The 23,896-nt window shown below is 57.1% G+C and overlaps 1 protein-coding gene across 3 annotated transcripts in view; it reads right to left on the bottom strand.

Moving 5' to 3' along the window:
• Flnc (filamin C) overlaps nt 1-21,853 on the bottom strand; it is a 30,896-nt gene extending 9,043 nt beyond the window's left edge. The window contains exons 1-31 of one of the 3 annotated variants that reach the window (XM_052720989.1): nt 19,858-21,853; nt 14,323-14,571; nt 12,592-12,689; nt 12,323-12,473; nt 12,118-12,236; nt 11,914-11,991; nt 11,592-11,754; nt 11,224-11,424; nt 9,765-9,902; nt 9,305-9,431; nt 9,014-9,150; nt 8,609-8,802; nt 8,400-8,513; nt 7,650-7,793; nt 7,295-7,418; nt 6,995-7,155; nt 6,548-6,638; nt 6,288-6,457; nt 5,969-6,086; nt 5,621-5,883; nt 4,670-5,267; nt 3,905-4,078; nt 3,645-3,807; nt 3,214-3,374; nt 2,395-2,562; nt 2,182-2,305; nt 1,571-1,727; nt 1,306-1,495; nt 1,104-1,127; nt 740-987; nt 221-319 (exon numbers count right to left, since the gene is read on the bottom strand). In XM_052720989.1, the coding sequence (XP_052576949.1) occupies nt 221-319; nt 740-987; nt 1,104-1,127; nt 1,306-1,495; nt 1,571-1,727; nt 2,182-2,305; nt 2,395-2,562; nt 3,214-3,374; nt 3,645-3,807; nt 3,905-4,078; nt 4,670-5,267; nt 5,621-5,883; nt 5,969-6,086; nt 6,288-6,457; nt 6,548-6,638; nt 6,995-7,155; nt 7,295-7,418; nt 7,650-7,793; nt 8,400-8,513; nt 8,609-8,802; nt 9,014-9,150; nt 9,305-9,431; nt 9,765-9,902; nt 11,224-11,424; nt 11,592-11,754; nt 11,914-11,991; nt 12,118-12,236; nt 12,323-12,473; nt 12,592-12,689; nt 14,323-14,571; nt 19,858-20,212 (5,301 nt within the window). In that variant the 5' untranslated portion in view covers nt 20,213-21,853. Of the gene's footprint in view, nt 1-220; nt 320-739; nt 988-1,103; nt 1,128-1,305; nt 1,496-1,570; nt 1,728-2,181; nt 2,306-2,394; nt 2,563-3,213; nt 3,375-3,644; nt 3,808-3,904; nt 4,079-4,669; nt 5,268-5,620; nt 5,884-5,968; nt 6,087-6,287; nt 6,458-6,547; nt 6,639-6,994; nt 7,156-7,294; nt 7,419-7,649; nt 7,794-8,399; nt 8,514-8,608; nt 8,803-9,013; nt 9,151-9,304; nt 9,432-9,764; nt 9,903-11,223; nt 11,425-11,591; nt 11,755-11,913; nt 11,992-12,117; nt 12,237-12,322; nt 12,474-12,591; nt 12,690-13,158; nt 13,384-14,322; nt 14,572-19,857 lie in introns of those variants that run through there. The other 2 variants (XM_052720990.1, XM_052720991.1) reach the window with 2 other exon arrangements.
• Between the last annotated feature and the right edge of the window lie 2,043 nt (nt 21,854-23,896).

Raw genomic sequence — 23,896 nt, 5'->3', positions numbered from 1 at the left:
AACAAGAAGGTTAATAATGCAACCCGAGTGGCAGGAGAGGTGCGTCAGCTGCAAAAGAAGGGGTGCCACACCCAGCTTTGGGCTCCCTCTGCCCATCCGAAAGCCTGCCTATTCCCCAGGAGGCCCAACCACGGCCCAAGCCTGCAGAAGAATAGAAGGAAGAAATGGAGGAAGTGGGGAAGAGAAGGATGGTGAGGCCTGTCACGGGGAGCTCTAGTACCCAGTGTGTGGGGCAGGTGCCAGGCCGAAGGGGGGCATAGGGCTGGCGCAGCTGCAGCACTTCCGCAGGCTCCTCCACGTGAGGCAGGGGGTCACAGGCCTGGGAAGCAAGGCACACACAATGTGGTGGGTCCCAGAAGTGACTCAGATTGGCCCAGGACTGAAGTCCTGGGTGGGTATCTCAGGTGTCCCACCCTTGTCCTGCAGGGCTACCTCTGTGGAAACAGAGGAGCCGGCGACAGAGAAGGGCCAGAGAACACAGTGAGCTCCTCCAGAGAGGGATGGCACCCCTGAGGCCAGAGGTGGAGCTGTGCCACCTCCTCGCAGATTGGGAGACAGCAGGGACTACAAAGACTCAATGCTGGAGTACTCTGGTTCCAGGGTCCACTCGTCGGACATGGCGACAAGTTCTCTGCTTCCTTGAGGACAGCTTCTAGGATCCCTTGCAGCTACTAAGAGGCATAGTCTGCACTCCCCTACCTACCCCTGTCCTCCAGCCCCACCATGGCCATGAACTTACCAGCACATGGAAGGGGCTGTTGGGGATGTGTTCACCCCCAAAGCGGATGGTGATGACGTATTTGCCCGGCTCAGGTGCAGTGTAGTAGATATCGAAGGTACCATCGTGGTTCTCAACCACATCCACGTCGAGCTCTGCCCCATCTGGCGTGGACACAGTGCAGGTCACCTTCCCCTTGCCCGCTGCCTTGGCATCCACCGTGATCACAGTCTCCTCTCCAATCTGGATTCGGGGACCCAGGCAGGCACCTGCCGCAATGAAAGAGCCAGATCAGGGGCTGTGGAGGCCATGCCTGGCTCTCTCTTCTCCAGCTGCATCCACAGCCTCCAGCCCCTAGCAAAGGAAGAAAAAGAAGGTTACTCACCCAGTCCATGGCCTCCAATGGACACTGGAAATAGAAAAGAAAGTTAGGCCGTAAAGGTTCAAGATGAGTTAGTGTGTGTGTGCTGGGGGCAGGGCTGGGACAGAGGGGACTCTTGGCCAGCATTCGTCAGGGACTGTGCTGGGGGCCTAAATGCACTCTAGGGGGACTGGTTGGTGAGAGGGGGTGGAGCGTTGGTGCTCACCTGTAACAAGGCACTTGCTGGCATCCCCTGTAGGCAGGGCATGGATGCGGAAGGGCGAGTAAGGGATCTCATCACCGCCATACTTGATGGTGATGGTGTAGCGACCACTCATGTCTGGCAGGTAGGACACAGTGTATGTGCCATCCCCATTGTCTCGGATGTTGGCCTTCTTGGGTTTACCCTCAGGATCCTAGGGGAGAAGGAGAGGTCAAGTCTGCCGATGTCCACAGAGTTCAACTGGGAAGGGGGCTGTGCCTAGACTCACCAGGATCTGGACAGTGAGCAACCCCTCCCCAGCATCCCGAGCATCAATGGTGAACTCCACCGGCAGGCTGGCAGGGATGCCGGAGGCGTTGAGGCCAGGGCCACTGGCCCGCACCTTGCTAGCATCATGGGCTGGAAGCACTTTGATCTTGAAAGGGCTTGAAAAACAAGGAATGGACAGTTAGCAGAGAGTTGGAGCTCGGGCTTGGGAGCCTTCCCACATATGGGCAGGAGGAAGCACTCTCCAAGGGCAGCGTGGAGGGGCTGGTTCCCAGGACCAGGTGACATCTTGCGTCTTGGAGGAGGACCCATTTAACCTAGTCTGAGCATTTTTTTTTTCTCCAAAGGAAGATGCTGTCATTTGTTTAAAGAGGTGGGTCCCTAGACTTTCTGTGGCTCTTTTCCTAGATGCTGACTTGGTGTCAAAGCTTCCGGGGTGATATTATTTATCCTCAGGGCAGAGAACCCCGGAGTGCAGCAGGATGGGATAGTCCCAGGAAGGAAGGAGGTTCAGACAAACAAGGGGGACTCTGCCAAGTCCTGGCCCTGAAGGCGTGGCCCCAGGAAAACCTCTCCAGAGCTCAGCATGGATTGCCCAAGGCTGGCCCTCACCTGCGTGGCACCTCCTGGTCAGCGTACTTGACGGCTACTGTATAGGGTCCATCGGTGGCAGGTGTGTAGTGCACAGTGTGGGTTCCGTCGCCGTTGTCATGCACCTCCACAGGCTCAGCCACACCTGGACAAAGGCGTGGGGCAGGGGGGGGGGTCAACAGAGCCTCCTGGAACCTCACTCCATTTCCCTCTCTTACCCCCGACATTCCATACCTGTGGGGCCCAGCACGGCCACCTGCAGAGGGGCCCGGCCAGCTTGACTGCAGTCCACTGTGAAGGTCTGGGGTACTCGAGCCCTGACACCGGTCCCTAGCCCTGGTCCTGAGCATTTCACCTTCCCAGGGTCCACCACATCCTTCACAGGAACTCGGAATGGGCTTCCTGGGAGGAAGAGGAGGAGGAGGAGGAGGAGATGGGGTTAGCCTCCACCCATTGCCTGGGAAGGTCTGTCTCCCTGGGCTGAGAATCTAAGGAGAAGGTAACTACCCTGCTCCTGAGAGACCCACAAGGACAGCAGACCGACACGGGAAAGCCGTTTGGAACTTGCTAAGAAATAAGAGACAAGAGTAGGCAAATCTGACTGCAGAATGAGGCCGGGCAAACCTCACTTGCTAGAGCTCAGCCCAGGAAGAAAACCCTCCTAAATCATTAAAGTGTTAAAAATGGAATATTTTAAAGACGACTTATGTTCCTGACACTGTGGTTGAAATATGAAGAGGCCATGCAAAATTCAATAAGGAGGAAACAGTGTCTTGTTTCAGCAGACCCAGTTCCTGTAATGACAGAAGAAGACACGACGCACCCAAGCGGCTGTGGGACAGCAAATCCAGTGAGTGGACCTGCATGACCGAGAGCTGGTGCTGCAGGCGGGGGCCTCTGGGAATGAACCGGAGAGCTAGCATGTCCACGACACCTCCTACCCTGCTTCTCGCCCTCTGCAAATCTCCACATCCACCTTCCCTCCCAGGTCTCCTCGTGGCCCCAGCCTCCCGCCTTCCTCTTTCCAGAGCCCACCCCAGCCTCCTGGCCCACCTGGGATGGGCTGTCCCCCGAAGGTGATGTTGACGTCGTAGTCTCCAGCGGTGAAGGGGATGTACTCCACCGTGCAGCTGCCATCTTTGTTGTCCTTGCAGGACATCTTAGCTTCTGAGGGGCCCTCAATGGCTAGGCCGAGGCCTCCTGTGCCAGCACCCCTATAAAAGAACACTCCCGTCAGCTGTTCTAGAGCCAACGGAAGGTACGGAAGGGGTTGGGGGGCAGGGAGGACAAAAGAGCAGGCTGCTGGGGCCCCAGTGCTGGAGGGAGGGGCTGCACGGGCCGTTTGGGAATGCAGGGAGAAGAATGATCCCTGGCCGCCACCCCGGGAACAGGATGAAGTGGGTGACAGGGAAAAGAGGAAGGGCAAACAGCAGAGATCAAGATGGCCGTCGCTTTGGGTCAAGGTCAGGCCAAGAGAAGGATACCTGGTTTCCACGGTGAAGCGGTTGGCCTTGTTGACCAAGCCACCCTCCAGGCCTGGCCCAAAGGCCCGGACGCGGGTGGGGTCGCAGCCCTCAGTCACACCCACTCGGAAGGGGCTCTTGGGCACAGCTACTTCATCATAGAGCACCTCCACCAAATGCACACCTGGAAGCCGGGCCCAGAGTCAGTCAAGAGAGCCGAGCCCTCCTCCCCGCCCTCGCGAGCGTGCTGTGACCCAGGCCCACGCACAGGGACTCCTTACCCTCTTCGTAGGCGGTGTACTGCACTCGGTAGGTGCCGTCCTCGTTGTCCGTCACATAGGTGTCTGTCTTAGCACCCGAGGGGTTGAGCACACGAGCTGTCACGTGCTTGCCGCCTGTGGCTGTCAGAGACCTCGCGTCCACGGTAAATTCAGTGGTCACCTCCCGCAGGACGCCTAGATCCGGGGAGCCAGGCTCAGCCTTCACGCAGCAGCGCCTTCCTCATCCCTCACTCCACAGCTGTTCTTTCACGCACAGCCTAGCCACCTCTCCGCACCCTGTGAGTCTCAGGCCTCTGCTCGGACCTTCTGCCTCTCCTCCCTTCCCTGTGGAGCGCCATCCTCCCTCCGCCCTGGTTAGTGCCCCGCCAGCCTGAGAACGGTGTCGGACTTGCCTCTGCTCAGCTTATTCCTAGTCGAGCCTGGCTGTCTCGCAAGCCGCCCGCTCGTGTAACTCTCCCCTGATTCTTGACGCCCCCCTCCCCGCCCCCGCAGACCTAGCTTTCTCACTCTGCCATTTTTACGTCGTCTCGGTGTCATTGGGTCCGAGATGCCTTACGCTGACGAGTCCAAAGATCTTACCAGGGAAGTGCCCAGGGGCAGAGGCCGTTTTGTCACAAGAGTGGAGACTAAGCTTCATGCCCTGTTGCACCCCCTTGCTCCTTCTCTGGGACGCTGAGCCCCCTACAGCTCCATTTGCTCACCTCCCGGCTCTCCTCCCTCCTTTCTGACCTCGTCCCAGAACTCTGCCGTCCGCTCCTCTCTTACCATGTGGCTCCACACCAGGCCCGGAGACCTTGACGCCACTGGTATCGACTGCAGGCTGCACGTGGACACGGGTGGGGAACTTGGGGATGGGGTGGCCGCCGTACTTGATGGTGATGGTGTAGGTGCCCGGGAAGGCAGGGCTGTAGGTGATGTGGTAGGTGCCGTCCGCGTTGTTGTGGATCAGCACCTCGGCTTTGACGCCAGCGTCCGACAGGATCTCAATGGTCAGCTCAGCCTCGCCCGCCTCTGAGCAGTCCACGGTGAAGGTGGCTGCCTCTCCAGCCTTGCCTCGCTCCAGGCCTGGCCCACTGGCCCTCACCTTGCTTGGGTCGAACACGGGCTGGATGGTGGCCTTGAAGGGTGAGCCTGGGATGTGGGCTTCAGCAAACAGGATATTGATGGTGTACTCGCCTGGCTCTGTGGGCAGGTAGCTGACAGCACAGGATCCGTCGCCATTGTCCTGGCACTCGATCTTGGCTTCGCAGGGACCCTCAACAGTCAGCCCCAGGCCTCCTGTGCCAGCCCCTTTGGTGTCAATGGAGAACGGTGCAGGGGTGCCTACAAGCCCACCTTTGAGACCGGGGCCATAAGCGCAGACCTAGGAAGATGAACACACATGTTAGCTCCCTGGACTTGGCTTCTCCTAAGCTCCCAGACTCTGCGGCTGTGACCTAGCTAAGCACCTTGGGCTGTAGCAGTTACCACAGAGTCTTTACGCCTCCAGGAAAGGACACTGAGACAGAGATGAAGTAGGGGAATTCAAGCTCAGGTCTGATTCCAAGGCCAAGCTCTTAACTAAGCTGTCTCTAAGACAGGTCCTACGTAAAGGATGGTCCTGGCCCCAGAAGTGCCTACCCCAGGCCCATGTGTCCTTCTGGTCTCTGCCTATAACTCACCCATCTTTCCTACCAGCCCCCAACTCCGGGATCCCACCAGCCCCTACATATTTACCTTGGAGGGGTCAGGGGGCAGGACACCTTCCACAGCAAAGGGGCTGCCAGGCACCGGGTGACCATCATAGGTGATGTCCACTTTGTAAGGTCCCTCTTCAGGGGGCATGTAGCGCACAGCCTGGGCGTCTGCTCCACCCCCAGGCTCCAGTTTGCAGGGGATAGGTCGTCGGGAGGGTGAGGTCATCCGCACATCTAGCTGACCCTGACCACCAGCCCCTCTTGTGTTCACCGAGAATGCCTGTTCCTGTCCCACAGCTACCTCTGCAAGGAGGGCAAGGGACACCATCAGGAGAGACTCCAGCCACTCACCCAATACCCCGCAATCCCAGGGTGGCTCTTCACTTACTGCTGTTAAGGCCTTGAACTTTGACTTTGCTGAGGTCCAATGGGGGTGCCACATTCACTACAAAGGGGCTTTTGGGGACGGGGTCCCCACCGTAGGTCACTGTCACTGCCATGTTGCCCTATCGGGTACAAGAGAAAGTCAGAATGGAGTGGCTTGGATTCAGCTGGTAACAGCTCCTTGGACTCTGCAGCTCACTGATGTAAAGCCAGAGCAGACGGGAGGCAGGCAAGGGCCAAGGACCCGGAATGGCTCTGATGCCGAGGAGGTTACACTCAGATCCCATCAGCAGCACAGGGAGGCGTGAGGGAGGGAGGCATACCTGCTGGACAGCGGTGTACTTGACAGTGTAGGAGTAGTCATGGTTGTCAATAATTTCAAAGTCCCGCACAGCCTCGCCCTTGGCTGCCCCAGCAAAGTGCACATCCAGCTTGGCCTTGCCGGCTCCCTTGGTCAGCACGGTGAAGTGAGTCGGCTTTCCCACTTCCACACCTGGAAGCCCCCACCGAGAGACCGTAGTGAGGAAACCAGCTAGCCCCAACCCCAGCTCACGCCAAACCCATCCTTGCCCAGACAGCTAACCTGTGCGGCTCAGCCCGGGGCCCTCAGCCTTGACCTTGCTAGCATCATGGGATGGGTCCACCTTGATGTGGAAGGGACTGGCCGGGATCTCCTGGATGTGGAAAAGTCTTGATCAGGTTTCCCAGGGGGCAGTATTGAGCTACATGCTGGTCAGGACACTCAGGGACCAATTCGGGGAAAGGCAACCTCTAAAAGGCACTCCTGTGCTGTGTGAGGCCCAGCTCTCGTGTCTCTCTCTCTCTCTCTCCCTCTCTCTCTCTCTCTCTCTCTCTCTCTCTCTCTCTCTCTCTCTCTCTCTCTCTCTCTCTCACACACACACACACACACACACACACACGTAAAGGACTCCACAGCCTCTGTGGAAGTGTGCCTTCTGCCCCAGCCACCCTCCCAGACCTTTAACACGCAAGCCCGCGGCTACCAACAGCCGAGGGAAGGCTGCAGTACCTGGTTGGCAAACAGCACCATGATGGTGTAGTGGCCGGCCCCCGGAGGTGTATACTTGACTGTGAAGGTGTCATTGTCATTCTTGATGATGTCGAAGTCAATGTCAGCTTCCACAGGCCCCACCACACCAGGCGCGCACTTGATGCCAATGCTCACGTCACCTGAGGGGAGGAAGGGCAGGGGCTGTGAGGAGACCCAAGGGCTTCTCCCACTAGAGTCTCCTGGAACTGCACCAGCCGACTAGTTCCAATGGTTCCAAGCCCTCCCCACCCAGGACACGCCCCCGAGGGAGTTGCGCACCTTGCCCGGCTTCACTGCAGTCCACTGTGAAATAGGTGGGCTCATTGGCCTTAAGGCCGGTCTTCTCCACTCCGGGGCCATAGACCTTTACCCGCTCAGGATGGCTGCCCTCTCCCACATTCACCTGCGGGCAGGGGTTTGATGCTCAGGGAGTAGGCCTTGCTCAAGGCTAACCTTGCCCAGTGGCTCCCCACCCCAGCCTCAGCTTAGGTGACCAGTCTTAGCCTCTTTGTTGAGGCCTTGAGGCAGGAAACTGTGCAGAGGGTCCACGACAGCCCGTATCTGCTGCATGGGGCCCAGACTCCTCTGGGACTCCTGGTAGTGTGTGTGCAAGGGGCAGGGTTGGCAGACATACCCTGAAGGGGCTCTTGGGCACGTTGACGCCACCCCAGGAGACGATGATGGTATGCTTAATGGGCTTGGTAGGCACATAGGAGCAGCGGAAGGTACCGTCACCGTTGGGGATCACCTTGATGTCGATGGGGCAGCCATCTGCATCCTGTGGGCACCAGCGAAGCAATGCTCATAAGGGCAGAAGCGGCCACAGGGTCTCTCAGTGCGCCCTCTGCCGGGTCAGGCATTCTCTGCGCCTTTCCCATGCAGTATCTACACACCCACTCCAAGGCCCAGCCACGGAGTCTAGTGCCACGTGCTTCAGTGGCCAGTACCTACCCCAGGAGCCAAAAGAGCTGGCATGAGGCCACCCGTGTGGCCTGCTTCCCAGCTTATGTTTAGCTTATGTGTTAGTCAGGGAGAGGCTGGGCTTAGCCAATGTTCCTAAAATTGATTAACAAGCCTTTCAAAGAACAATTGTCTCCTTGGAACGTCAAGACCTTTAGGGGTCAGTGGACGCTAGTTTGTGAAACTGACTTGAAGCCAGTGTCATAGTTGGTGAAATCATCTTTCAACTGCAAATTATTGACTCAAAAATGAATTCTGGGTAATATGTTTTTAAGGTTATCATCAGTAAGCAAATAGGGTTTTAATTTTCCATAGAACTATGGCTACATGAGATCCAGCCCTGCCTTTCTGTGATGTTCCAGCCTCCCTTCTGGAGGCCCCTGTCTGTGGTAATGGGGCACAGTGGAGACAGTGAATGTCCCACCTGGGCATACAGCTTCAGATCTCCCTTGCCAGCAGCCCGGGCATCAATGGTGAACTCGGCCGGCTTGTCCACGATGCAGCCAGTGGGTTCCAGGCCAGGTCCGAAGGCTTTCACCTGTGCAGGACAGGAGAGGAGGGCTGGGTTGGGGACGGGAAGAGGACCAGTGCACCGGAGCCCAGTCCAGACAGATATGGGGGCTAGGACCCCACCTTGTCTGGGAAGCAGTCTGGTGGGGCTGGCTGAATGTGGGCGATGAAGGGAGAGTCCCGGATGTCCTCGTCATCACAGATGACATGCACGGCATACTCCCCGGGCTCAGTGGGCCAGTACCGCACATCACAGGATCCATCACCCTTGTCGTCGCACTCTATCTTGGCTTGTGAAGGCCCCTCGATGGAGAAGCCTGGGGAGAGGTGGGAAGGGTCGGAGAGCATAAGAGGCAGCCAGGCCTCTCAGGCAGGCCCCCCCATGTTTCCTTCTGCCCCCACCCCAGTTACTCCTATGCCCCCCCCCCCGTCTATGCTTACCCTGATACCCTTCAACATTTTACCTCTTCCCCCAGCTCCTCAGTATCAGTCCTTTATATCTCGCTCCCCGGCCACCCAGCCACTTACCCAGTGTCCCCACTTCTGTGCCGATGGCTTCCACCACAAAGTCAGCAGACTTGCCCACCTGGCCAGTCTCCAAACCAGGACCCCATGCCCGCACTTTCTGGGCTCCGGCCTCTGGGCTCACCTGGACCTCAAAAGGACTAGGAAAAGGAAGGACTTTGCATCAGCGTTAGGAAGTACACCTGTCAGAGCCATCCCTCTTCCCTTCTTCCAGATCTGCAGGGAGCGACTTCCTTTCCGGCAGCCAGTGACACAGACAGGAAGACCCAGGCAGGGAGGGGGCATTGTGCTTACCTGCGGGGGACGGCATAGCCACCCCATGTGATGGTCACCACGTATTTCCCAGGGACCACAGGGTAGTACTCGCACTCGAACACACCGTCCCCAGCCTCCCGCACTTTCACTGGCTCCTCGGTGCCTTCTGAGGAAATAAGTAAGGGTCAGAGAGCGCCGGTCCAAAGTCTGGGAGTCCCAGGGATTTGGTCCCCTCGAGGAGTCCTTGGGACCTAGGCCTGTCTGAGGGGGGTGCTGCTGGCGGGCAGAGCTGAGACTAGAGTCAGAACCACGGGTCACCCCCAAGCCCAGCAGCCCGCCTAGCACCCCTGGTGGAGAAAACTAGCTCCAGTTTTCAAACTGGGCAACAGGCAGAGAGAAGAGTCCACGGTGTCTCTGGCCACTGTGCCTCTGGAATCTTGGGGTGGGGCTGTGTGTGTTGGCTGCCATTAGACCCCCATCCCTGGGCCCTGGCACTCACTTGGCCCCTTGACCGTGACCTTGAGTTCCCCGCTGCCAGCACCCTTGGTGAACACCTTGAAGTCGGCCACCTCTTTCACACGCACGCCTTTGGGCTGCAGGCCTCTCCCAGAGGCACGGCAGGCATTGGGATTGCAGGCTGGGGGGGGGGGGGGGAGAAACAGAAGGATTGGGTGCTGAAGGGCCCTGGAAAAAGGTCAAGCTCCTCATCACTGATCACCTTGCTGTGCATGGGTCTCCTGAGCCCTCCCTGGAACTGGGCATGGTCTCATGCAACCCTGCCCCATGCCTTCTGTGTCCACCACAGAACTGGGGCTGCTGGGAGCAATGCTGGGTGCAGGTCCAGGTCAGGGCCTTTCCTCAGAAGCCACTTGAGACAAAGACACGGCACAGTCTGCACTGAGTGGGATGAGAGACGAGGAAGACTCTTTACCCACACCTAAGGCCTTCCACCTACAGCCCCAGGTCTTCTCAGTACCACCACAGCTGCCTCACAAACTGTGGCATGCCACAAAACATCCAGCACCACCATGGAACAAGAGGTTTTCCATGTAGCATGAAACCTTCCGCTGCGCATGGGCAATGCATGGAAAGCAGCCTGCTTGCTAAATACAGAAAATGGCATGGAGCTCATGGCATGGGCACCACAAAACTAACAGCCACGCAGAATCCAGGCCTGCCAGAGAACACAGCTCGTGGCACAGAACTCAGACCCTGCCACAGAATACGGGCAGTGGCTCAGCAGCTGAGGCCAGGCATGGAACACTGATAGCCAGTGAGACACTTTCTAAATTTTACGACAGACACTACCAGGCAAACAGCAAAAGAAAATAGACCTGTCAGAGAACACAGGCAATGCCATGGATTCCAGCCTGCCACAGAATGCCACAGAATGGGAGCCATCCACACCATGTGGGCATGCCACAAGCACAGGTGAGGCCTGTCAGCTACGGCCATGCCCGGCCACACCTCCACTGGCGAGTACTAACGTGGCGCCACTCTCTTGGCCTGGTGAACGATGGGCACAGAGGGGGTGGGCGGCAGCAAGGGCACTGAGTACAGGGAGAGAACCAGTCGGGGGCGGGTTTACCAACTGAGAGCCTTGCACTTGGGTGAGAGCACGCCATGTGTGCTCTGCCCGTGTGGCCCCGTCCCCGTCTCCCAACCCTTCCGTGTTGCCCATATTCTGGTCTCTTTCCCTGTGGTCTCTGGCCCTCCTCTTACCCAGACCAGCCTCCTTGGGGTGGAGGGATGATAAAGACCCGATAGATCCCTCCAGAGCCCCACCTAGCTGCTTCTATCTGTCTCCCCGACAGCTAGCTGCCGCCCCCACCTCCCCCGCTGTGGGTAAAGCGCTGCGTTTCTCCTCAGTCCTAGAACGGAAGTCTGTGTCCACCACAGAACCGGGGCTGCTGGGGCAGCTTTCTGTGTCTGGCTTTGGTGAGGTGAAGTGCCCTTACCTTCTGCCACATGGACAGGAAAAGGACTTCGGGTGATGGGGGCCCCAGCGAAGGCCACGTGCACCGTGTGCGGTCCCTCCATCACAGGCCTGTATGTGCAGCGGAATGTGCTGTCACCCTTGTCCTCCAGGGCCACCTCGACTGTATCTCGCCGCCCCTGTGGGTCCACGATCACCACAGCCACGTCCCCAGTGCCAGCCCCTGCAAAGGACGGGCAGTCAGTACCCGCTCTAGATACACACCTCTGATCGGGCTCCCTCATCCTCAAACTACCCCACTGCCGCCTAGGACCTCTGTCTCAGCCAGTTCAGCCCCACACCCATACACGGTCAGAGGCTGCCCCTCCATCCGCCGTGGCTGACCCTTACCTGCAGTATAGATGTCAAAGTAGGTGGGTTTGTTGGCCACATTCCCCACAGGTTCCAGGCCGGGGCCGCGGGCTGATACCTTGTTGGCATCCCCGAGAGCCATGCCCACATTCACCTCAAAGGGACTGCGCTCGATGTTCTGGCCAGCAAAGAGCACGGTCACCTGGGACGAGGGGGGTCAAAGGTTAGTTTAGGGGACACTAGTTCTGAGGGAGTAGAGAGGCAAAATGAGGGTGAGAGGTGGACAATGGCAGTGGGGTGTGGGCCGAGAGGGCAGCAGATAGTGGATAGCCAGGAAGGCAGGGGGCCTCCGGGGAGATACCTTGTGTAACCCAGCAACCTTGGGCACATAGGAGACAGCGTACGTGCGGTCCTTGTCATTGTTGGGAACCACTTTGGCCTATTGGGAAGGAAAAAGGTTGAAAATCACACGACTGTTAACCTTTACTGGTGTCATAATCCCGGGACTCCTCGGTCCCAGGTAGCCTCTGGTTCCAATCCCTTCATCCCCAGCACTCCACTGTACCTCCTCGGTGTGGCCCTCGGGGTCCTCGATGTAGACCAGCACCTCACCCACACCAGCGTCTACTGTCTGCACCGTGAAGTGGGCCGGCTGCAGCACCGTGTTGCCCTGGGGCTCGATGCCTGCAGGCAGAAGCAAAGCCCAGATCACTCAACCACCCTACACCTGCCCAGGTGCCTCGGGAAGGCCATTGGGACTCAACACGTACCAGGCCCATAGGCAATGGCTTTCTTGGGGTTCAGCTGCTTAGAGCGAACAGGGGCACCAGGTTTGAGCTTGGCCTTAGGAAACTGGGACAGGTAGGTCATGACAGAATGCTCATCCACGTTGGGGTCCACAATTTCTTCAGGGGCAATCACCTGCCACAGGGAGAAAGGATGGTTGCCCAGTGCCCTCCCGGTTCGCACCTGCTTCCTGGCCGGTCACCTCAGGGTCCTTCTCTCTCCATCGCCCCTCCCACCCTGCCTGCCAGTGTACCTGGGGCACCCCAAGCCAGTCATCCGCTTGCTGCATGGCTTCTCTGGCATTCTGCACAGGCTGGTTGGGATCCCAGGCTTCCCAGTCAGGGCAGAGCCCTAGAAAGATGGTGGAAGAACGTAACAGTAAGCCACGGAGCTAGCACCAAGCCTTTGCTTGGCCAATAATCCCAGAGTCCACGGCTTCACATCCTTTCTGGCCGACTCTCGGCCCTTCCCCAGCCAGGTTCCCGTTGTCCCCTGACGTAGCAACTCATCACCACCACGTCAAGGCGTAGCAGTCCTTGCGAGCACCAACAATGCATCCTTTCTCTCCCCCGGTGACGGTGACGCAGCCTGGTACCAGCCCTGCCAGCCAGCCTCCTGCTTAACCCGAGACCTAGCAGAGACCCTGAGCACCAAACCCCAACCAAGGCCCCCTCCACTTGGTGCCAGCTGCCTAAGGGTGGGTAGGAGGTGAAAGCCCGGTCCCCCACAACCCCACGATGTATCTTTTCACAGGTGCCAGAAAGTCCCACGTCCCTAAGCTGTTCCGCACTAGCCTTAGGGGTAACTCTCCCATCTTAACTGCCTTTGGAGGAACTGAGGCATCAAAGCAGCTGCTGGAAGATGGATTCTTCTGTATGGACATCAAGAGCCCAGCCTCCCAGCAGGTGGGATGCTGATGGAGTCCCAGATCACCCTGTGAAGGGCTGGTTGTAGGGTCGGGGTGGGGTTGGGGGGTCAGCTTGGTCCAAGACAGAGATAGAGGGTCTGACAGCGCTGGTGAGGAAGGGGCCGCTCACAGGCTGGAATCCGTGACTGGCTGGAACAGCTGAGCTCACTGCTGGCAGCCACACCAGCTTTGGGCAACGGCTCAGCAGCTGGGAATGCTTCCCAGGCTGCATGCCCCCGCCTCCCACCCCTGCTCCCCAGCTGACCCCAGGGCGGGGGAGGATTCCCCCAAGGGGCTGAAGCTCCTCAGGCCAACTGCCCCACGGTGGATGAGAAGAAGGATCTGGTTGTTGGGTGGGGCTCCGGCCTGTGCTGCTCAGTCCTCTAAGGGCCTAACCAGGCGGACCCAGAAGGGCAGCCCAGGATCACCTGCCATTGGACAACACAATGACACCATCTTGGGCCTCACCCCTTTCTCAAAGCCATCTCAAGAGTCATACGAAGACTCCTTTCTTTTTTTTTTTGGTTTTTCGAGACAGGGTTTCCCTGTGTAGCTTTGTGCCTTTCCTGGAACTCGTTTGGTAGCCCAGGCTGGCCTCGAACTCACAGAGATCCACCTGGCTCTGCCTCCCGAGTGCTGGGATTAAAGGCGTGCGCCACCACTGCCCAGCGAAGACTCCTTTCTGTATCTCACTCGGGGTTTCTTGCTCTAAGTCCCACCTAGTTCCTTTCTTTCTTCTGGAGTAAAGGAACAGTGTCCGTGTGACAAAATAGCCCTGGGCTCTGAGGTCACTTCTGGAGTGTGTTCTTAGACAAATCACTAGTCCTCTCTGGACTTCTAGGCTTGCCTATAAAATGATTGGTTAGAATCCTTTGCTTGCTCCTATTCAATCTAGCCCAGCACCCAGGAACAGCTTGACTCCAGCAGTGACTTCTGGATGGAGCAAACCCCGCAGGGGATCCCCATCCCTTGGACTCTAGGTGGACATCGTGGCAGGCACAGCGTGTCTCAGCATCTCCAGATTGTCCCCCACTCTCCTACTGGACTAACAGTTCGGCGGTGTGCCTGCTTACTCACCAGGGGCACAGTTGTCCACCAGGGCACCCAGAGCCTTGCCATCCTGCCAGTCTCGGTTAAAGTTGGTGATAGGCAGCTGGGGCACCTTGTTTTGGATCCAGCCGAGCAGGCGCTGCTTGGGTGTCTGTTTGCGGGCATCCTCATCATCCTCATCCTCCCACATGGGCATGGAGATGGAGTAGTGAAGGATCAGCGTCCAGATGAGGCCCAGGATCAGCTTCAAGTTCCCATCCACGATGGCCTTGCTGTCTGCAGAGCGAAAAGAACAAGCCAGCTCAGAAGGGCACCCTGTGGTGGTACCCTCCATCACCCACAGGGCCCCTGGAGCAGCTGTGTGAGCGACAGGGTTGAGCCCTCCTCCCTCTGGGACCTCTCCTCTCTGCCTACCTTCTCTTTCACTCACTCCCGTGGCCCTCGACAGATGCCAAGTCCTTTCCAGTGTCATCTTCAGAAATAGGCTGCTTCCCTTGCTGACACCCTTCCTCTACCCCAAGACCATCCTCAGCACTGGGGTCTACCTCCCATCCAAGCAGTGCCCTCCCGAAATGCAGGCCTCTTAGGGGCAGGCAGACACTGGTTTTGTTTTGAGTCAGGGTCTTATGTAGCCTGGACTGGAAAGCCTTGAATCCTGATCCTCCAGGCTCTCCTTTCTGAGTCCTGACATGACAGGTGTAAGCACCACACCCAGTTTATACGGCACTGGGATCAAACTCAGGGTCTCACGTACGTCAGGTGAGCACTCCACCAACCAAGTCACATCCCAAGGCCCCTTGTCTTAACTGACGACGCACAGGCTGCTCATATTAGAGAATACAACCTGGTAAGCTTTGACAATAAGGCATGCCCACAAACCATTGGCATAAAATAAAAAATGATAAATATAACCATCACTCCTCAGATCTTCTCACATATACCTTCCTGCGATCCTCCCTCCTGCCCGTCATGTCCCTGCCTTCCGTCTGCTTTCCAGATAGCTTGCATTTCCTAGTTTTATCTCAATAGACTCAATTGGGACATTTTTCTCTTTTTCTTTTTGTTCTAGCTTCCTTCACTGTAGACCTTGAATATCGTGTGTGTGTGTGTGTGTGTGTGTGTGTGTGTGTGTGTATATGCATGTGTATATATGCAAGTGTGTATATCTATGTGTGTGTATGAGTGTATGATGTGTGTGTATGTGTATGTATGTATATGCATGTGTATATATGTGAGTGTGTGTCTATATGTGTGTATGTGTGTGTCTATATGTGTGTATATGTGTATATATGCGAGTGTGTGTATCTATGTGTGTGTATGTGTATGATGTGTGTGTATGTATATGCATGTGTATATATGCGAGTGTGTGTATCTATGCGTGTGTATGATGTGTGTGTGTATGCGTGTGTATGTATATGCATGTGTATATATGTGAGTGTGTGTATATATGTGTGTATGTGTGTGTCTATATGTGTGTATATGTGTATATATGCGAGTGTGTGTATCTATGTGTGTGTATGAGTGTATGATATGTATGTGTGTATGTATATGCATGTGTATATATGTGAGTGTGTGTATATATGTGTGTATGTGTGTGTGTCTATATGTGTGTATATGTGTATATATGTGAGTATGTGTATCTATGTGTGTATATGAGTGTATGATGTGTATATGTGTGTATATATGTGAGTGGGTGTATATGTGTGTATATACGTATGCATATGTATATGAGTGTATGTGTGTATATATGTAAGTATGTGTGTGTATATGTATGTATATATGTGAGTGTGTGTGTGTGTGTGTGTGTACACCAGATGATGTCGGGTATCTTCTTCAATCATTCCCTACCTCATTTTTTGGACAGGACCTCTCTCTGAACCTGGAGCTTACCAATTTGGCTAGTCTAGCTGGTCAGGATTCTTCTCTCTCTGCCCCCCGTATTGGGGTTACAGGTGTACCAGCTTCTTACACAGGCTTTGGGGATCTGAACTCAGGTCCTCACTTGTATCACAAGTACTTCACCAACCTAGGCATCTCCCTGGGATTTTGTTTCTCCAGTGGAGCTCGAACTGCCGGCGTCTCAGTGAAAGTGGACTATTTTGAAAGCTTAAGTTGAAGTTGAATAGAACCAGATCAATCCTGCCTACATCCTCGCCTGAAAGCTAAAAGGACTTCTGTAACATCCAGGGTCTGGGAGGAGAGAAGGGTACAGTATATGCTCAGCTAAAACTTGGAAGTCATGCTGCCTAATGGTGGGGGTTAATGGCATTTCACAGGAGGCAGGGGAAGTATCCCACGTGGGGCCTCAACTCTCAAGGCACACTTTGGACCCAACTGGCAGGCCATAGATTTTGGAATCCAGCTTATTTGTATAGGGAGATGGAGGTCTGAAGTCTATCAGCTTCCCTGGGCCCTGCTTGTTGGATGCACGGGGACAGAGGCTCAGTTTTGTTTACTGCTGTTCCTGAGAGACAGAAAAGGGAGAGACTGGAGGCCCCCCCTCACACATCATTTCCTGTTCTCCTTTCCTCCGATCTAGGGGGTGCTTACCAGGGGACAAGGTAGCCTGGAGAGCCTCTGTCATCCTCCACTCTGCCCCACCTGCCCCCAGGGCACAGGAATCTGTGTTCCCCGCCCCACCCCCAGGCTCCACTGCCACTGATTCATTCTTCCTTCCCTAGCAGCTCTGCAGCCCGCCCCTTTCCCCTGGCTTCACGGCAGCACAATGGTTTGGCAACTCTCAGATTCCATGACACACGGCCTCCCCCGCTGCTCTCAAACACTCTCTCAAACACAGGCTCACAACACTTTCACACAGTCCGGACCCGGGTACCCCCGAGCCGCTCACTCTCACAGCTGCCCAGCTCCCAGACCCAAGAGGCTTATTTGCAAACTGGAGCCGGACCCCTGGGAGGGAGACCTTGAAGTTGCAGTGTTGGGAGGGGGTGGAGCTGGAGGGGGGGTGTCATTCATGTTTGATGGAGAGAGAGGTTTCTCCCTAGCAACTGGCCCTGGGCCAGACAGCAAGTGGTCCCCCCAGCTTGGGGCAGGAGGAGGCGGGGTAGCCGGCCCAGAGTTCCACCCTGGGAGCTATGACCTTCTCCTTCCACCCTCTTCCAGGCCAGGCAGGGAAGAGGCTGGTAGAGCTGAACTCAACTCAGGCTTCTCTTCTTCCCCCACAGCATCCCACCAAGACTCGGCCTGTCTGGGGAGAACCCCAAGGGGTGGGTGGGGCCAGACAGCTAGCTTGTGACCCCCACCCTTCGCCTAGAATAGAGGGGAGGAGATAGGGCTGGCCAAGGGAGGGGCTGGGACAGCTGCTGTCCCCTCCAGCCCCTCCCTCAGCTATTGGCTCGAAGAGAAGGGTTAGCAACTGGGGAACAGCTGCGGGACAGAGCTGCCTCGTAGGCCTCTTTGTTTGGAGGGGCTGAGGGGGGGTGTGTGGTTGCACCCCGTGCTGGGGGTAAGAAGGGCAACCTTAGCCCTTCAACCCAAGCCAGGCCTAGAACCCTTCTTCCAGGTGAACTTTTCCAGGCCCCGACTTTCCTTCTAGTGAGAAGTGGGAAATCTCTGAGAACCCCACCCTCAGGTGCCCAGATGTTCATTCAGTCCTGAGACAGTATCTGGTCGGAGACCCCTTCCCACTTCTAGATAGGATGGGGAGCCAGAGTAAGTGAAATGACCCCTTTGCGGTACTCCCTTTCCATCTCCTAGGAATCGCGCTGGCTGGCGCTTGTGCCCCTCTCTCCAGCCTCAGCCCCAACCCCAGCTCAGCCGCGGAATTGCTGACAGCTTATCTCATCAGCACAGGGTGAGCCACTTGGCCCAAACGGGGCACAATCCCCCTTCCTCTCCGCGGGAACCCTGGAGCTTCCCTCCCGCCCCCAAACCAGCGCTGGTTTCTTCCCCCCTCGACTCTGGGCTGGCCCCTCCGCAGCAGAGCCAAGGGGGCTGGAGCCAGGCACCGCCGTGGGGGAGGGGAGAGGTGCGCAGGGGAAGGATGAGGCCTGGAGAGGGGCCCACCGCCCCCGCAGCCAGCAGGGAAGGGAGGCTGGGCCATTTCCTATAATGTCTTACAGAGGCTGCAGACTTTCCCCTGGAGACCCCACCTGGGACAGTCAGTACTGCCTCTCAAGTCCCAGTGTGAAGGGAGGTGGAGGGGGGCGGCAGCCCCAGGACTGGCTTGTCTTGAGCCCCCCACCTCCACACCCATACAACACTCTCCTAATTCTTAGCTCCACCACACACGCACCAGGGCCCCCTCCCCCACCCCTTGTCCTCAGGCTTGTCCTTCTGGAAAGCTCAGAGACATCTGCTGTGTCACGGAGTCAGGGCTATTTCCAGGCCAGAGCAGGAGGGTGGGGTGTGTGTGTGGGGGGGTAGTACTGGGGCTAGAAGAGGTAAGGCCCCGGGAGAAGCCTGGACAGGGCAAAGGGCCCCAGACTGATCTCAGCTGCTAATTCAGGAGGGCCGGAGATGGTCCTAAGGGAGACTAGAGAGTAGACAGACATCTAGTTAAGTAGTGAAATCTCTGGGGGCATCCTGTAGTGGGGGACAACACCTGGCACCATGCATGTACAGTTCCCCTACTAGGGCCTGGGGTTCATCCTCCCAGGGGATCCTCCCAGTGTATCCCAGTAGGGCTCTAAGAGTTCACCCAAGGTGCAAACTGGAAACCTTAGTCCCAGCGGGGCAGGGCTGTGAGGGGTGGGCAGCCTCTTGCCACTCAAAACCCACCCTGGGCTTCTGGACTGCCAGGACTAGTGTGTCTCCCCACCCCCACTCAGAACTGACACACCTTCCAAATCTGGTTACACTCAATGACTTCCTCTCTTCCTCAGCCTTCCCCTCCCTCTAGGGCAGCTTGACCCTTAGCTGCAGCCAATCGCAGGCCAGGGGGTGGGTTGGATCAGGGCATGGACAGTCAGGAGTCCCCCTCCCAGGCGACTGAAGCGCCCAGGGCAATCAGGAGTTAAAGCTCCCGGCCGGTCGCTCAGCGCCTTTTTAGGTTTCTGAGGCTGGGCTCTGTTTGTCCTAGCCCGGCCTGATCCCAGATGGGGAGCACATGCCTGCAAACAGCCTTGGTGGAGCTTCGGGCCACTAGTCTCCCTGGCCTCAGGGCCCCGAGGACTCAGAGACGGTTGCGACCTGCCTGAAGTCTGCTTTTGCCCAGCGGCGAAGGAGATGGGAAGCCATTTGCTTTCACGGGGGTGGCGGGAGACGCCCCCAGGACTTAACAATGGGTACCAGCCCTGTCCTCGCAAGCATGCGCAAGGGTTACCCGAAAGGAAAGGAAGGGGACACTGAGCAGGTTGGTAGGAGTGTACGAAGGGAGGCTGAAACTGAGAGGTTCGGAAAAACTTCGGAAGTTGCTGGACTTCCCAAGGGTGCCTGCTGTCCCTAGAGGGGTGTCAGGGCTGCAGCCTGTGCTGGTGAGCGAGACACCCGACCGGGGTCCTCTCGTGCCAGGGGAACCGCTCTCCCTCTCCCGGCTCGCGGTAGCCACACCTGTGGACCCCGTCCCAACCCCCGCTGTGACCGTGCCCTGTCGCCCGCACTGACCGATGGACACGAGCTTGATGTGTTCGCGCTCCAGGAACTCCAGGGCCACAGACACATTCTCCAGCTTCATCTGGCGGAAGTTGGGGCGCGGGTGGAACTTGCGGTACATGCGCTTCTGGCTGAGCACTTCGAGCAGCGCGATGAGGCGCAGCCCGTCGCTGAGGTCGCGCTGCAGGTCGGTCAGGCGCTTGCCCACGCACTTCAGGTGCTCGTTGCACCACCGCGTGAAGGTGTTTTGCTGGATCTTCTTCCACGGCGCGTCCTCCGCTAGGTCCTTCTCGGTCGACGGCATCTCGTCCGCCTCGTCGGCCAGGCCGAGGCCGGAGGCGTCCGAGTAGCTGCTGTTGTTCATCATGCTGGCGCGGCGGGGGGCCGGGGACGTGCGGCCGGAGGGGATCGGACTGCGGCTGCTGTCGGGGCGCTGTCGGGGCGGGACACGGCGCTCTCGGAAACTTCTCTCGCGCTCTGGCTGGCGGGGCTCGCGGGCCTCCTGGGCTGAGCTGCTGGGCTGGCCGGCTGGGGCTCTCCTCTCTCTCTCCCTCCCGGGGCGGAGCGGTGCTCGGGAAAGTGCGGGCCGGGCCCGGGCAGGGGGTTTAAGAAGCCCCCGGGCTGCCGACCCCCCCGCCGCGCCCGCGGCCCCGGGGTCCACGTCAGAGCGCCGGCCTCCCAGGAATGCCGCCCGGCCCGCGGGTGGGGGCCGCGCTGAGCCCCACGGCCCCGCCTCCGCCCGCCCCTCCTCCACGCAGCCCGCGGGAGCGGGATGGGGTGGGGGCGCTGGCCCCGCGCTTCCCCCACGCGCACGCTACACCCCAAATCTAGTCTCAGTCATTTAGCGGGTGAAGTCCGCTCCTTCCGCACCCTGACTGGGTTAAAGAAATGAATGGGGGAAACTGAGGCAGTGGTTAGGGCTGAACACACTGATCGGGTGTTGACAGAATTTTCTGGAGCTGGTGACAAGGCTGTTGACACGGCCTAGGAGTCCTGGCTTCTAGCCTGGTGTATTGTCCACCTGTGAACTCAGAAAGGAAGTAAGAGTGAGTGAGTGAGTGAGTGAGTGAGTGTGTGTGTGTGTGTGTGTGTGTGTGTGTGTGTGTGGACAACCCCAGAGGAAGCAGGGACACTGACCAGGCCATCTTGGGGGGAAGACCGAGTTCAAGGGGCTCCCCTTATTTTGCCACTTTACAAGCAGAAAACCCTTGTTTGGAACCTGGACCCAGGGCTGCAGGAGAAAGACCAAGGCTCCTGACCCTGACTCAGTATCCCTGTCACTAGCCCATTTAGACTTATTGGCTCAGAATGAAGGTGAGCTCAGGAAAAGGGTACCCGGTGAGTCACTTGGTGTGCCCCCCCCCCAAGTCTGACTCAAGCTGATGAGGGGAGGGAAGACTGCCCCAGTACCAGGGAGCCCCCTGGGCAATCTGCCCATATGCGCTGGGCAGATCCTCCAGGGAAAGCAGGAGTGTGCCAGATATCAGGAAGAGCCCTGGCAGAGGAGCCAGGGGAAATGTGACTGGGGCAAGTGGGCAGGGCCAGGCAGGGGCAGGTGGGCATGAAGGGAGGCAGGCTGGGAGCCTAGGCAGGACTGGGCAGAGCATAAGCCCACTGAGGCAAGAGGCATGGGGTGAGAGCAGAGAATCTGAGGCAGTCACAGCTGTGGCAGACAAGGGAAAGAGTTATAAAGATGTATCTGTATATCAAGGAGAGGTCAGATGTCCTGACCTCTCCGCTTTCCCATCCTTCAAAACCAAGTAAGCTTAGCGCGGAAGGAAGACAGTCCTTAACTCAAGCCATGCAGTAGTTGAGGCTTGGGATGGTTCTTCAACCTTATAGGTAAATCATTTTATGGTATTCCTCTCCTCACAATCACAGTGAAAAGGAAGGGGACAGTGAACATCTTTGGGGGCTCTTTCCCCAAGGGCAGAGTGAAAGCAGTGTCCATTGTGGACTTAAAAAGGAGTTTAGGGGCTTTGAGGGAGTCGGTGCTTATGATGACATTTCCATCAATCATTTCTTTTTCTTCTCACCTACTGAGAAGGCCTGGTCCTTAGGCGAAGGGGGTTGGGGGGGGAGGGGCCAGAAACAAGGGACCTGTAGTGTATGGTGTGTGTGTCAGGGGGTGCCTCTGGGGCCCTGATAATGACAGGAGAGGTATAAATAGCTTGGGCCTGCAGCTCATGTTCTCTTGGCTGCCTGTGACGAGGTGCTCAGGAATTCCACTCTCCTGTTGGCAACCCCCCTCCTTGTCTCCTAAACTGTCATTCTCCCCAAGCCACCTTCATCCCTCAGCCAAAACCCCCAGCAGGCACTGTCTCCTGTGGAGGGGTGCCGAGCTCCGGACACACAGCTAGGCCTCACAAGGGAAGCTCGCTCTGTGTATGTGTGTGTGTGTGTGTGTGTGTGTGTGTGTGTGTGTGTGTGTGTGTGTGTGAAGGCGGACTTCTGATAACCAGCTCACGGATCCAGGAGCATTAGGCTCTGCAGTGGAAGAAACCAAAATATAGATCTAAAAAAGAATGGATGACACTGAGCTACTGGAGAGGGAGAAAGGAGGTCGGGCGGAGTACCCTTATAGTCAGTCCCTCATGGATCTTAGTCTCATGTGGGGGTGTTTTGGGGGTCCCTAGTCAGGCCAGGGACTCTGTTGGGATGGGAATGTTCAGAGAGAAGCTAGCAAAGGGAGAGACCTCCCAAGGATAGCTCCCTCCCCCCCACCCCGCACTCTCTTCGGTTCATTATCTCACTCTGGGAAGATCCTTGTGCAGGCCCCTTGTGCAGGCCCCACGCAAGAGGGAGTGAATGGTCAGCAGAGCAAGGCACAGAGTGCCAATGGATGATTCCCGGCACCCCCCTCCCCGAAACCTGAGCCTGTTGCTCTCCAGGATAAATCGGGGCCTGAGTCAGGCCCCAGCAGCCTGTCACAGTCAGCCTACCCCGGAGCAGGCTGGTGACTCAGCCCTCAATATAGCCCATGAGCCCAGGCCCCGGCCTCAGCCATGCAGGCAGAACAGACCGTGCGCAATGCTGTCCTGGGGCCTGCCAAGGGGGGCCCCCTCCCTGAGAAGAGCTAGTATGTTCCTCCCACAGGCCAGGCAGAGGTCCCAAGAGGGGCTTTACAGGTGGTTTCATCAGATGCGTGTGTTTGAGAAGTGTTGGCTGGGGCCACAGGCTGTTTATAGCCCCCTGACTATCTGTTGACCTATCTCAGGAGACCGAGTTGCCTGGCTCATCACCTGGCCTGCCTCTCCCATCGAGGGACACTGCTTATCAGTCACCGGCAGTGGTGTTGACTTGGGCTGAAGCCATTGGAGTGAGTCAAATGTTTGAAAATGTTGAGTTTTGGAATCGGGGACATTTCCATGGTCACCTGTAATGCTGCTAGGCCTCCAGAGTCGGGATCCTGACAGCCAGTGATACTGTGGCCTGGCCTGGATGTCAGGCAGGGTGGTAGAGGGGAGAGATAGAGGACTGAATCCCAGTCTCTCCACTTCTAGCTCTGCAGCTTACATAACTTCAGTGGGTTACATAACTCTTTTGAGCCTCTACTTCTTCATCTGTAAAATGGAGTTAATAGCATCCTCAAAGGATGTATAGAGATAAGAAACAAAACAAAAAACAAAAGCATGGATGATGACTAGTGTGGTACCTGGCACTTACTAGGGGGCTGCAAGATCTCATCTGCTGCTAGGACACTAAATTCCTCTGGGGAGTAGAGTCCTTCCTCACAGCTGTGTGTCCATAGTCCAGATCTCCATGCTGTTCCTCTCACCCTTTCCCTGCATCCTAATACTTAACCTGCCAGAACCAGCAGTACTGTGCTCTTTAGAGACACCTACCCGGGCCTCAACAGCAGCTGTCCTTGGCAGAAGTTGCAGGTGTCACTCGGCAGGGGACTGCATGGGGAGCCTGGCCTGCAGGCAGTGGGTAGAAAGCAGGCAGCTATGCAGAGGGCAGAGGCATGGGCTCTTCATTCTGACTGTATCCAGATTTTGGTGCCTGCCTGCTTGTGGTTTTGAAGACACACTTTCTCTAGATTTCAAAT

Source organism: Peromyscus californicus, unplaced genomic scaffold (genome assembly GCF_007827085.1).
Source record: "Peromyscus californicus insignis strain IS unplaced genomic scaffold, ASM782708v3 Scaffold_6__1_contigs__length_162567912, whole genome shotgun sequence".
Classification (NCBI taxonomy): domain Eukaryota; kingdom Metazoa; phylum Chordata; class Mammalia; order Rodentia; family Cricetidae; genus Peromyscus; species Peromyscus californicus.
Note: the sequence above shows the minus strand (reverse complement) of the source record. Positions and strands in the feature narration are given on the sequence as shown.